Here is a 14,651-nt window from a genome sequence, read left to right as displayed (position 1 = left end):
ATACACATGCTCTCACAGACACACCTGGCTCTCACACGTTTCCAGCCTTTTACCATTTGCATGTACATGTTCATTCATGCAAGCCCTTGTAAATAAGGGGCTATCCCCTACACACAGTTCAGAAAATTCTCACAGAGATGAATTTTTCTTTCTTTCTTTCTCTTTTTTTTTTTTTTTTTTTTTGCTGAGACATAGTGATTTGAGCTGGAGGTACAGAAAGAAATATAAATGGCTGCAGGTTACATTCATTTGTGTTTAATTCAATGCTAAAATTTCCAAATACACAATTTAAAAATAGAAATCAGTATTGACTATTATCTGCAAGTAAGATGGCATTTAGCAATATCTGTGTATCAATTCTTCGAGGGCTAAATGTGTTCTGTTAACAAAGAAGCGGTGGCTTTGGTGGGTAGTGAAACAGAAAGCGAATAGATAAATAAAATTATAATGTAATGTATTTTGTGGAATATGTGACAGGTGAATAATTGTGGTTTTTGTAAATAATACTGGCTTAAGCTGCTAAATGAGGCTGCTGCTGGACTGGTATAAATGATAAGCGGCTAATGCGTGGCTGTCACAGTTATTTGCCAGCATTGTTCTGGGGCTGTTTAGCTCTGGTAATGACACGAGCTCTTAGCCACTACAGCGCAGAGGAAAATCCTTTAGCCCAGCTGATGAAAAGCTGCCTGTTTATTATTCGCTGTGCGCTTCTGTGTCTGCATTTTGTGGATAAACATTTATAGCTAGCTTTAAAAGACTAAAAGTAAGTCAATTATTGATGCTTTCTTTAACGTTATCTTTATTCTGCTCACTGCTTTTGCACTTTTTTCTTGTCCTGGTTCTTCTTTCTTCTTCTTCCTCCCATCTTCTCTCCTGCATCTTCTTCCTCCATCCGCTGCCTGTTGGCTGCTGTTGGCTAACTAACTGCTCGTGTTGCGATGCTATGCATTCTTGTTCCTCAGGTGTCTGCTACCTGTCAGTTGGGTAGAAGGTGTTTGTGAAACGCAGCATGTGTGTCAGTCCTGCCTGTCACAGATAAGGATCAGTTCTATCAGCTTGTGGCCTCTCGCTGAGCATTGCCTGGATATGCCCCCCCCCCCCCAAATCCCCCAGGTTCGTACCCCCCAGGAACGAACCTGACACAGGAATCAGAAACATTCAAACATATATTTTCCCATAGAGCAAGTAGTTGACTCCTGTTGTGTTGCATGTATACCGATGTCTGACACGCACAGAAGTAGGCCGCATCGAGTCGCGGCTTGGCTTTTCTTCTGTTTTATTCATAGGCCTTCCTCGGCTGGCTCATTTGGCGGCGACCCTGGGCTTATCCATTTCCCTGCCGCCTTCATTTTCCTCACAGCTGCATCGCGGCCAGCTCAAGCCATAGCTCACCTGCTTCTCTACACATTTGTCTCCATTCTTTATATCTTGGGTGCCATTTGTCTCCATTTCCTATCATTTAAATGCCATTTGTCTCTATCTTTTCCCTCTCTGTGACTGCGTGCCAGTTGTAATTTCTTTCCCCTCTTCTTGCCTTCCCACGCCTCCTGACAGAGCCGCTCATTTTAAGTCATTCAGAGTATTCTAACAAATGTATTGGGCACAGCACTGCATCTGTGTCTTTCTCTGTTGTCTCTGGAGCTTGAAAAAAGGCGACTGCTCCAGAGACAACTATAACCTGGATGACTGAGAATCTACACAGACTTTCTCTGTTGTGTTTTACCTTGGGGTGTCTTTGCCCATCTGTTTAACCATCATTTTTTTTCTCTTCCTGCATTTCAGAAGGTGGTGGAGGAAGAGGAGACCCAGGTGAGGAAACCCTCATTAGATATCTACCCCACCAGCGACAAGTTGGCTGATGCTGACCCAGTGAGGAAGGTCAGTTGTAATTTCCTTTCTTTCCAAAAAAAAAAAAAAAAAAGAAATTACCTCCTCCCACTCCTTTTCTCTCCACGCTCAGGTCAGCCCACACCCCCCACTGACAGACACACCCCCTGCTCGATCATTCATAGCAGCACGCTTCTCCTCTGTTGTGTAGCTACTGAGCCACTCAGCTCCTCATCCCTGCCCCCACCGACTTTACATGCAGAGAAGAAGCTCTTTATCATGATTATCTCTTTCTGTGACTCGTGCACACACACGCACGTGCACACTGTCTCAACTGATGCCTGATGGATGATCCCCCTTTCACATGTATGCATGCATATTAGCTATATTATATTATGGCTACAGGAAAGCCACGTTCTTTCCTGTAGCCATCCATGTATTCATGTGTGTGCACGTGGGCATGCATCTGAATGCCTTTGTGGCAATTTATATAATCAGATGTGAAGATGGTACACCACGATGAAATATCTGCCGTTCTGTTTTTGTTGTTTTGTCATATTTATCTATTTGTTTGCGTTTCTAACAGGGGAAAGTTGCATCTCCACCTACTCTTGTGTTCAACCGGCTTTTCTCAGAAATCAAGGAGGAGCCAGGACACCCCACCCTGGTCCATCCCAGGTACTACACCTTATTAACCCTAAGTCAGCTATTCTACTAAACGCTTTTCATTTTTATCATTTCCACCACCCAAAGATGTCCAATTTGTACAACAAAGATTTAATGCAGAGATGAGTAGCAGAGAATGGGCGTCTTTCTGGTTTAATAAATGAATAAATTTCTGTTAATAAACAGAATTAATTAACCATCTAATAACTCCTGTTCAATGGCATTTTTATTTTGTGTTTTTAGGCTGTAGCCGGTGATTATTTTAATTATCGCTTAAATCAGTGATGTTTCTTTTTTCTTTTTCTTTTCTTGATTAATTATTTAGTCTGTTAAATTTCAGTAGCCCACAGTGGGCTATCTGTAATTTGCTTTTTGTATTTGATTATGTGCTGCACAACTAAAGATATTCAGTTCATTGTCAAATAAAAATAAAAGCAAATCAAAATATGTGAGGACTTTTCTGGTAATTAGAAAATATGTGGAATTTGTGCTTTAAAAATAGCAGAAAGTAAATAACTTACATACTGATACCACATAACCAATGAATTGACCAGCTGTTTTTATTTTTTCCCTGTAGAACACTTTGTATGGCTGAGAAACTGTATTAAATCTGCCTGATTTTGCTGAAGTAGACGAGTGATATTCACTCTAGATTATAGTCATGTGGTTGTCCCAGACAGTGTTAAAAGCAGCAGTTGCTTAAACACTTATCGATACGTGAAACTGTGTCAGATGGCCCGGTGTGATCTGAAGAAACCTGCAGAAGATTGAAAAATCTCTGCGCCATATACTGTAGATGCATATTTTTAAGTGTCAGTTTGACGTCAGTTTCTTTCTTGTCTTTTAATTTCTTGTTACTACGCTGCTCATCTCCTCTTCTGTCCCTCTTCCTCTCCCTCACTCGCTCCTTCCTCCATCTCTCCATCCCCAGGGGACACCAGCTCTTGTTTAGATGTGGCTCACAGTAATCTGACCCAGATTAAAGCCATAGCTACATGTGACTGCCTTTGACTTACTGACTGTGTGGAAGCCTGCAGACGCCAGGCCAGACAAATTGGAAGGATTATAGCTCTGGTCACCTGCCAGGACCACATGACTGCTACACGTACAAACCAGTCAAGACCAGTTTGCAGCGCGTCTTTTACTTTGGAGAGTTAGTAGTAAAGCAGCATCCTGACAGTCGGACATTGTGCCAGACATCCGCAGCACTTAAAGTCAAATCTGGACTGCCACAAACATCCATTAGTGCTACACTTGTCACATACAAGCTAGGCTTACATTATTCAGTTGCTTTGGAGCTGTTTCATGTGAAGGAGTGGTTTTCATTCAGGCCAGGAGACTGCTTAAAAAAAAAAAACCCACAGACACAAGACAAGCCTTGTGTCTCTCCTCTGGATGAAAACGAAGCACAGAGTCCCACTGAGCTGCAATTCTTAACCTAGTTCAGTGTTCCAGCCTCAGCTCTGTCTGGAGGGGGCTGCTGGTGGGGGGAGGGGTTCAACGCACCTCTCTTCTCCTCCTCTTTCTATCTCTCTCTCTCTCTCTCTCTCTCTCTTTCCCTTCCCTTCCCACCATGCATCATGAAATAGTGTTGGCTTAGTGGCTTGAGAGCATATCTACAGGCGTAATCTCTTGCTCCCAGTTCTATCCACTACCTGGACATTTCTGATAAGCAGAAGATCTGTTTAGACTGAGATCTTGTAAACATATGAAAGGAGATATTTCAAACTGCCCCCCCCCCCCCCCCCTTAAAAAAATGTAGTTACATTGGGCCAGGACAGACACCACATGATCAGCTGTATTTTATACTGCCACATTAGTTATTGTGGGTGTATATGTCCCTGTATGTACAGTAATGTTGCAAAGTCCACAAATGTCTTCTTTCCTCTCTTTCTTCCAGTTACTACATGTACACATACGATAAGATGGTGGCTCCCAATGTTTCACTGCGAAGGGAGGCGGAGATGAGTCCTGAGATGCTCGGCGCCCTGCTCAAACACCACTACAGCCGCAGAGTGCTGGGCCATGACGAGCCGCCAATGGGTCAGTAATAATACACACAGCAGAGCTGACTTACATTAACCTGCAAAGACATGTCTAAGACGTTTAATGACTAAACACACATCCTAAAACCACTTAAATGCACAATTTGGGCTCCAAATTGGGATTGCTAATAAATCCTTTTACCTTGTTATTATTGCTTTCTTTCCGGGGATTTGATGTCAGATAAGCAGGTCATGAACATGTTCATTGTCATGTAGACAAGAAGAAAAATCTGATCAGATTAAATGCCACTTCCTCAGACATAAAACTGCCAAGGTAATCTGAATTCATCATCCCTTTTGGAAATGATAGACCATCAGCCAAATAGAATAACCCATAAGATCATACCCTTTCTTACTTAACCTTCTTGTGAAATTAAAAGCAATGGCTGACGCTCTCTAATTATATTCAAGTGAAAAACTGAAAATGGCAGTGCAGATAATGGGTGAAAAGGCAGGAAATTGCTTCCAGTTTGTCCATGTAATAACAGGCCTTGGATCTTCAGCAGTTAATAAGAGCTGCACATCTGCAGAGACACAGAGTCTAGCTGCGCTACGCAACACGAGTGGGCAGGTAAAGGAAGATTTTCTGTTGGTATTCCTATAATTAGCAGTGATAAATATGAAGCTGGAAAGTTATTTGGACTTTGATGTGAAATAATTAAAAAGCAGAAAACTGATTGGAGAGACACACACACACACACACACACACACACAGTTATTTTAACAGCGCTTCAGGCCAATAAAAACATTTACACTGAGTGCTAATATTTGGCAGTATCTCACAAAAAGTTACGTTCGGCTTCTTCTGGTTGAAAGGGTCAAACTAATGCTAGTAAAAACACTGTCCACACTTAAAGGCAACAGCACTTATGATAGTTGCACATTACTGTGGTTTTCAAACATGCCAAACAACCAAAATTGCTCCAAAAATATGAGCCATATTCATAGCTGTGTAGAATAAGTGCTGTGTCATCTGACATGTTTGCAGTCCTTCTTTTAGTTGTGTTTTCAGTTGCGTTTGTGGCATCTGGACAGAGCATGCAGCTGCAATTTTGTTTCTGCTTTGTAATGAGTTCTCCTAACTTCTAACTCACCTCCTTATCTAACTCATCGCCTTATCAGTCATATTCAGTCTTCCTGTCACTACTTGTGATCAGAGTAGGTTAAATTTCTTTAAGAAAGGGATTTTTGGTTTCCAAGTGCCTCTTTAGCCTGCTGTGCACCATATTAGCATTAGCCAACTCCTTCTCACGGAGGACACGCTCGGGCTGGGGGCTGTTGACAGACCAATCCCAATCTCATCCAGTTGGGGCCATAAGATGGATAGCTCCACTCTAGCTTTTACCAGCAGTTTCCTTCTTTTGCTCTGTTAGTTGAACCATTTTCTTCCCTCAGAGGTTTATTATTCTCCTCACTTATCTGTCGGGGTCTCTGTATGAAGGTGTAATAATTCTCACCAACCTGCAACTGCATGGACTTGGTGTTCCCTTTCACAAAAAGATTTTAAATACATTTATGGAATAGAATTGATCTCTGTACTGGTAAATAAGTGCATGCAAAGTTCAGACACAGTATATTGCAACAGTAATCACACAGTTTCAAAGCCCACCATTTGGGCACCATTGGTTCGTTACATATAAAAGTATTATACTCTTGTATGTGCACATCAGACTAAAACAAAACTGACACATGCCTACTAAAAATACATGAGTCATATATACAGCAGGCATGAGCAATCTCCATATATACATGTAAAGAAGTGACATGCATGTTCAGGTTCATGCAACGGGTTCTGCAAACTGACACGTGCTTACTGTCAACACACAACCTACATCACATGCTCGACAGTGCAGCAGTGGTGCACTTAATCATGCACTGACCTTCAGAGAAAGACGGGGGGGTGGAAATGGCCATGACCTCTTCATGTGTGTTTTCATGTGCATAATTTCATATTCATATTCGTCATTAATGAGATGTGTGTGTGTGTCTATATAGATAGAGGGAGAGGATGAATCACAGCAATGGTTTCTGTCTGCCATTATTACACCATGTCTGACTGTCAAGCTGTCTCTCTCTTTCGCATCTCTCAGGCGTTCTCCTCTTTTTCTTCTCCAACCAATCCGTCTCCCCTCCCTCTTTTTCTTCCTGGCAGCTATCTCCACATCCTCCTCTCTGAGCAGGTTCTCGGTTTGCTCCTTCACTTCCTCACTTCTTTCTTCTCCAGCCCCTTTCATCCAAACCCTCTACCCCTTCATCTTTTTCTTTAAACATTTTTCTCCCCTCATTTAATGCCCTCCTTCCCATTGTATCAGTGCCTTCCACACTCTCTCTCTTCTCTGCTTATTTCCTTTTGATCCACCACCAAATGACTCACGCCTGTTATTTGTGTGCTTCAGAGCATGGATCTGGATGTGTGTGAGTGTCTGTGTGTGTCTCTGTGTGTTTGGACATGCACTAGCCAGCTTGAGTCAGTAAATGATTGTCCTCTCCCGGCATGCTGTGTACAGAGCATCCCGTTTCCTGTCATGCACATGCTGTATGAACACATTATCCTCTGTCCTCCTGCTCCCTCTGTCACTCGTTCACCATTTCTTCTTCGTCATCTTCTTTCTGTCTGTGATTCAAAGACTCTGCCATAACTAGCTTACATTTGTCCACATGTGTTTTTGTGAGTCACACTTCCAGTTGGATACAGGGGGGCTATCTTATATTGTGTGCGTGCAGTTGAGATCAGCTGAAAAACACACTGCGGCACTTTACAAACACTTTATACAAATCTTGCCGCATAGTTTATGGGATAACCTTTACAGGTACTAACATTACTGCAGAGAGGCTGGAGACAGGCTGCTTTGTAAAATTCCACCTTAAAAACACATCTTTGATCTGTGAGATCTCCACAAATGAACAACCTTGAGCTCTGTGGATCACACAAAAGAATTTTGAAGCACAGCAAATCTCTTTATTTCTATTACAAAGCCTGAGTGAGAGTCCAAAACCTAATTTTTACCTCCATCGAATCAAAAATTTAAACTAGAAAATCGCTGAGCACTGAGGCTACTGAACCTGCTGCAGAACTTCACTGATCACCGATTAGCTTTATAGCTTCCTGATGGGTAATTTGACTGCTGCATTTACATCGTACTGCACCTTCTCCTCTAAGATGTATTTGTTGTTAACCTACATAGTGGCCAAAGAGACATTTGACACCAAACACCCATAGATGGACAACGCCTACTTCCCCCCTCCCTCTCCAGGCCTCACACACACCAACTTTGGTTATTACCAACTTTGGTTATTACAAAGCAAGTTATGCTTCATATTACACTTTCACTTCATAATTTTCATAAAGGAAGTAGTCAGGAAGATGCTTAAATAATTGTAACCTTTTTATTAGTCAGTCACCCGCATTAAAACCAGGTCAGATGGAACTGAACTACAGATGAAACTAGTCCCCCCCACCTTCTCATTTAAGCGATTAGAATCAAATTAAATCTCGATACTGCCAGAGACTACCACCCTACCCACTGTTTCCCATGATGCATTCCTCACAGGCCACAGTGAGGGAACAAGCCAGGGTTTGAACAGTGGAAGAGCCCACGCAGAGCAGCACGGCTCCCACACATGGCCCTTTATTCCTCTCTATTCTGCGTGTGTCTGAGGGCAAACACACAGAAAATTTGTGGGCGAGTGTTTGGTTCCTCGACTGTTGCCATGCCGTACTTGTGCGTGCGCCCGTGCTGAGGAAGAAGTGCAGGCGTTTATGAGGTTGTGCGAGGGTGTTACTGAGCGTGGGTGGCAGTGTGTGCACTAGCACGGCTCGCACTTCCTGTCTTTCACCCACCTCCTCTTCTTCTTCTTTTATTTTTTTTTAACTTTTTCCTTCATCTTCATCTCCCTCCTTCCTCAGATCTTCACGCATCGCCTGCTGTTGGTGCTGGCGCCGGGGAGGCCAAATCCCAATGTGCTGCTGCTGACTCGGCCACCGAGAGGGAATGCCATACCCAGGCAGTTTCCATGGAGACAAGCAGCCCAGGCTACAAGAAAGCTACCCACATCACCGCCCACACCCCTCCTCCTCCCCGTCCTCCTGCGTCGCTGTTGTCATTGGTAACGGATGTAACGGCTAAGGACGTGAGCTCTGCCACGAGCGGCGCGGTGGCGGGGGTGCTGGAGGACGACAAGGACAGGATTGTTGTGGAGATCATGCAGATGTACAGCAGGCAGCAGGAGAAGCTCAACTCCACCCTGCACAAGCAGCTGCAGCTGGAAATGGTGAGTTGGTGGTTGGAAAGATAAATGAGCCCAAGATCAACAATACGATAACTGTTTCCACATATCAAGTGTCCTTGATGTGGATGTGGAGGTGATCTTCACCCCCCCATCTCTTCCTCCCATCACATGAAACATGTTTGTATCAGATTGTTCCACCAGTTTTTAACACAAGTCAGCAGAACAGTTCATATAAATCAGTGTTTCACTCGTGTAGCAGTTTATTAAAGCACTGGGTTTAATTTCAGTTTGGATGTATGGAAATGGAGTTGTCCTAGATTATGGTGACATTCACATCTACAGCTGAATTATGTCCTCCACTAATGGGATGTGGAGAAAATTGCGTTTGTAATCTAAAATGAGATGCCACCATTGGAGAATATTGGTGACAAAATGTCTGATGAAATAAAATGTAAGCAAATTGCCTTTTTTTTCTTTTCCCTTAAACAAGGACTTCCAAGAAGCTAAATGTATGTACAGATTCAAAGGCAAACTTTTGGCTTGTTGCCCTTTTTTTTTCTGAGAGTGTACATCCATAATGTCTCAGAATATGTTGTCAAATGTTACACAGACAGCCCATAATTGGGTGGAACAAACAGAACGACCCTGCATCCGAGCCCCTTAAGTGATATAAAACGTCAGGCCTCCTCGCGGAGCCTGTGTTATGGCAAGCATTCTATAGGAGTCACTGAAGTGTATTGTTCCTTGACTTTGTCTGTGTATCTTCAGGAACTGGAGGCGTTGCGTGGTGGCGAAGCGGCGAGGCTACGAGAGCTGAGCGCCGAGCAACGGGAGCTGCGCAGCGAGCTGGAGGCGGTGCACAGTGAGCAGGCACGGCAGCTCAGCCAGGCCCGCCAGGAGCAGCTGGAGCTGGAGACCCGTCTGGAGCAGCTCCGACAGCAGGCCTGCGCCTGCGAGCCAGGGGCACAGCGCCAGCAAGAGGCCCACTACACTGCACAGGTACAGGCTTACACATGGTACACACGTGTGCACAGAATTTTGCATTAGTCAGAATGAATCACAGTGACATACAAGGAGTGTTCAGTGGTTTGCATCACTTAACATATGCAAATTTTACCTTGAAGACATTAAGCTCGCAAAGCTCCAGTGGAACTCAAACGCACATGAACGCGTCACTCTATATCTTAAAATTAAAGTTGAACTCACTAAGCATTTAGTATTAGTTTTCTTTTCATTTTTATGACCATGGATGGACAAACGTTTATCTTTTGATCTGCAAGAAAATTAGGTTTTTAGACTAGTGCACATAGATAAAAATATTTTGAGCTGCTTTTCATAAATATACCAGTCAAATAAAAAGAATTTGTCTGTTTCTGTGTGAGTCACTATTCTGTTCACATACTCAGACCTTTGTTTGGGTTTCCAGTAGACCTAATCTTAATCTCTGTTACATTGGCCCGAGCTCAGGGCTGCAGTATCTCTTCCACCCTCCTGTCTGTTGTTGAGGCTCTTGCCCCCGTTAGAAGAGGTGGTGTTCGTATGTTTGTGTGGCTGAGACTCTCACAGTCCAGCATGTTTTTAAAGGCTTTGTACACATTTCTTTGTCTTTGCTAATAGGGGGAAAAAATGTAACTGTTAATTTAATAAATGCTTGCCTTGACTGATGCCTGAAGAGACCAGTAGTTAGCCTGTCTGCACTACTTTGCGTAGTGCATTGTAATAACCTCTGAGTCAACTATTTGCCTAAATGCAGTGCAGAGTTTCTATTGGTTTGTTTTTTTTTTTTAATGGTCAACACCTGCTTCATTATGGGATTTTACTGCTTTTTGGCCCATTGCCTGAACAAGCCAAAGCAATTTGATGATCTCATCTTGGGCTTTAGTTAATTATTTGTTAGGAACATTTCTTGAAATATTTTAGATCAAAGTAATCTACATCTTAATGAGTAGTTGCAAGCCTGCTAAGATGAAAAGAAGACAGACTTTTGACAGATTGCTGTTAGATGTGATAATGTGTGAGACTAATGTGGCCTCATGTCTCCGTGTCTCTTCCCAGTTATCGGACCTCCGTCAGAGGCTGGAGCGGGCGGAGGCAGACCGACAGGAGCTGCAGGAGGAGCTGCGCATGGAGCGGGAGGCGCGGGAGAAGCTGGAGCGCACGATCGCCCAGCTCAAGCAGCAGATGGCCCAGTCTGGCACGATGGGAGGCAGCCCCTCTCCTCCTCCTACCCCCTCCACTGGACCCCCTAACGCCCACTCCCCGCCCTGCTCAGAGGCCCCAGCGGCTGGCCAAAAGTAACTGCCGCCCCTCCAGGCGCCTCCCTCCCTCCCCTCATTCCTTTCCTCGTCACCCGCCAAGTGTACAGACACAAACAAATCAGCCTGAAGCAGAAGGGAGCTTCACATCTCCTCAGGCTGCTTTAAGTTGTGCATTTTGCTCTCCTTTTATTTAGTGTAGAACTGATTTTTGTTTTTGTAATTTAATCACTTTAAAGAAGTTTTGTTGTTGTTTTTTTTTTTTGTTTTGTAATGTTTTGTTTTCCCTTCCTTCTCTTTAAACAGTATTTAAAGGTTTTTGGGCATGTATATTGGATTTAATTTATAGTTTTTACTGAAAAAACAGCTGCTTCACAGACAGGAGACTGGTCCAGTAGAGACCAACTCAATTCTTCACTATACCCCCAACCCCCAGTGTCCCTTCACTTCCCTTCCCGCTTACTGGTTTCTGGAGCTAATGACTGAGATTTTAGATACCGATTCGCTGCTCCTTATGGACGTCACATCATGCTAATACCTGGCACAGCGGCCAGTGCTCACAGACACAGACACCGCCTGACCATGCCCCTCCTCTGTCTTTCTGTATGTAAAGCCCATACGCTCAAGTACCAGCGACCGCAGGAAACTGCACAGACATTTTAATACTTTTTTTTTTGGCTCCTTATAAAACACAGAAAAGTGTAACATGCTAAAACATCAAGTCTTTATGGGGGAGAAAGACCTTTACTGTACAAAAAAAAAGGACCTCATTAAAATATGCCAGTAGTGATGCTGAACTTGCAATGAGTGTTTTTGAGTGTGATCTCTACAAGGTAGCTAACTAGGAAGTAGTGTGGCCTGGACTACAGCTGCTCCTAGCACAGACTGGCTTCCTATTCTCTCTGCTGGGCCACCTGGACTCTCTTGATGTAGACCAAACAGTCTGTTGGCTGATCTGCCAACTGCCCTGCGTCTCCTCTGACGACCCCACACCTTCCATCGCTTTACTCTAGCATCATTGTCCTCTGCAAGGAAACTCCTTAACACTGTGTATATTTTTTTTTTTTACCTGCCCCCCACCCCCCACCATACTTCAGGCTAGACAGGAAACACTGTGCTCTTTTCAGGCTCGACTGTGAGAAGCTCACAAACAGTGTTGTGCACTCATTACGCTCTCCTCCCCCAGAACCCTCTGGGAAAGGAATGCGTCTGGACACGGGGGCCGCACTGAGCTGAAAGAAGAAAGGCAGAGCCTCACGTGTGGTAGCTGTACTGTGTTACTATAGTTCATGCAACATCCTTACGTGCCTGCGCACACTCGAATGCGTCAGTGCAGTGCAGGCATTCAGGCAGAACAATGGCCCCAGAGTTCCCAGCAGATGATCAAAGTTGCAGTCTGTCCTTATTTTTTCGGGCTTCTTTATTGTTAGTAGACAGTTGTATCCCCACCCTGTTTGCGTGTGAGAAGTGGGTCGCAGGTGAAGACAGTTAGTCCAGGGTGGTTTGGGGCCTTGGCGTTCTTCTGCCTGGCTGAACAAACAGCGCTGGGCAGACAGGGAGAGGAAGAGCGGGGAGGATTGAGAGCGAGGGCCCCGAGGACTGATGCACTCTCCCCCTGTGGCAGGCTGGGTGGCCTGGAGGCCAGCGGTACCAAGAGACCCCCCCCCCCCCCCCCCTTTTTTTTTTTTTTTTTTTTTTTTTTTTTTTGTGTGTGCCATCAGAGTTGGGGGTCACTGCTGTTGTCTGAGGCCCTCTGCCCACCCCTGAGCGAGACTGTAGAGGATCTCCCAGAGATCTCGCCTCCTCTCCCACAATCACTCGCTCACACGTGGCCCGTCCATCCACCTCCTGCGGCAGATCAGCTGCGGGGATGTGTGCGGTGTTTTTGTCAGCGCCCAGGAGAGACATCCAGCCAGAGGAAGAGAGGACTTTTATTGTGTCAGTTGCCAGGCAAAGGCAGTTTTTATTGCCACTAAGAAGATCCAAGTTAAGTGAGTGAGTGAGTGTGTGCGTGCGTGTAAATAATCGTGCAAGGTGGGGTGGTTTGCCTCGGCTAAACTGAGCTTTTTTTTTGTTTTATGCATCTGCTATTAATGCAAATTGATAGACATTCCACTGTGCTCCATCCTGTTTAATGCACATTTTCTTACACAGCTTCCCTTTACAATGAGAAACCTTAAGAAGTGGGCAGTTGTGGTTTGTTGACAGTCAGAAAAGCAGGTGCAGGTGTAAGCCAGTAAAATCAACCCCCATGCCGCAAATGTACACTCTACTGTTGTTCCATTTAAACCTTTATTGAAATTATGAAAGAAAATATTTAACGTGTTAACTAAAAGATTTATATTCACTTTGTAAATACAGTAGTCATTAATATATTAACTGTTCTTATAAATAAATAATCTTAAAAAGTTATAATATTTGGATCAGAACTGAGGCTTCAGTTGGCCCCAATGTGGTTTTTTTTTTTTTTTGTTTTGTTTTTTTTGTTTTGATTTCTTCATGAAAACTGATGTGAGAAATTGACTTTGTGTGGATGTGGGGGAGTGAAACGCGTGGTTTACCGACACATGATGCAGGACAACGGCAAAAATAGGAAAATATTACTTTGTTACACACTCCCCCTCACTTCTTTATGAACTGATGGAAATAGTTTTTGTGGATTTCATCATAACGGACTGTTTACTGTGTAATGTAAGCTTTTTTCCCCGCCCTCCCTCTTTATTCATCCCCCCCTCCTTGTCCTCTGAACTAAATAGAAAATGATTTTTGGATAAAATGAAAACAGAAAATTTTTTTTTCTTTTCTTTTTTATTTCTTTTCTTGCATGGTTTACTGCCCCTTACTTTTTGTATCTGTGAGCCACTCTATCAATCTGTTTATTGTTTAAAAAAAAAAAAAAAAAAAAAAAAAGTTTCCCTCCACATAACACAGACTATTGAGATGGCTCAAATGCATGAATATTGAACATGTGCAAGTTTTATACCATGAATGGTTCAGAGGCTGGCTGAATTTAGTTAGTCAGATTTTGAAGAGTATAACCTGTAGCCTAATTTGTTTTGGAAAGTAAGTGTGTGTGTGCGTGTGTGCGTACGTGCGTTGGCCTCCAATGTCTGCCTGAAGCACAGCAGCTTTGAAAAGGGAAAGAGGAGAAACTTGCTCATGTAGCTCTGGGTGTGCGGTTATGTGTCCTGATTTAAGAAGTTCATATATTATCCTTGTCATTTCTCACTTAGAATATAATCAGTATTAGTTTTTATTCACTTAATTACCTCTTTAGCTGAAAAAAATATATAAACAAACACAGATGCAGATATCTAATGGAAGTCTGTACTTTCTGAGTAGTTTGCATTTTATACACACGGGGGCGCTGTTTAGCTTTTTTAAAATTGTACGTCATGATGAAAAAAGGACTAATTAACAGGGTGTGCTGGGCCTTTTTGCATTTTGCTGTGTCATGAGAACTTGGATCTAATTTGTACAGACTTTTTACAGGTGTGAATTTTGCCCAACTGACTAAAAGAAGAAAAAGCGGAAGGAGCCGTGTTTTATTTACCACATGAACAGATCTGAATGCAAGATTTGCATAACCATTTCCCTCCCGGCTACATGATGAAAACTTGTAAACTGC

At 43.4% G+C, this 14,651-nt stretch overlaps 1 protein-coding gene across 2 annotated transcripts in view; it reads left to right on the top strand.

Annotated features, from left to right (window-relative positions):
* The window catches only part of skila (SKI-like proto-oncogene a), a 32,878-nt gene extending 20,194 nt beyond the window's left edge, over positions 1 to 12,684 (top strand). For both annotated transcript variants that reach the window (XM_030752876.1, XM_030752877.1), the window contains exons 3-8: positions 1,783 to 1,878; positions 2,414 to 2,505; positions 4,394 to 4,536; positions 8,446 to 8,810; positions 9,537 to 9,767; positions 10,824 to 12,684. In XM_030752876.1, the coding sequence (XP_030608736.1) occupies positions 1,783 to 1,878; positions 2,414 to 2,505; positions 4,394 to 4,536; positions 8,446 to 8,810; positions 9,537 to 9,767; positions 10,824 to 11,066 (1,170 nt within the window). In that variant the 3' untranslated portion in view covers positions 11,067 to 12,684. The remainder of the gene's footprint in view (positions 1 to 1,782; positions 1,879 to 2,413; positions 2,506 to 4,393; positions 4,537 to 8,445; positions 8,811 to 9,536; positions 9,768 to 10,823) is intronic.
* The last annotated feature ends 1,967 nt before the right edge of the window (positions 12,685 to 14,651 follow it).

The sequence above is a fragment of the Archocentrus centrarchus genome, chromosome 17 (genome assembly GCF_007364275.1).
Source record: "Archocentrus centrarchus isolate MPI-CPG fArcCen1 chromosome 17, fArcCen1, whole genome shotgun sequence".
In the NCBI taxonomy this organism is placed as follows: Eukaryota; Metazoa; Chordata; class Actinopteri; order Cichliformes; family Cichlidae; genus Archocentrus; species Archocentrus centrarchus.
This window is presented reverse-complemented; position numbering and strand designations above follow the sequence as displayed.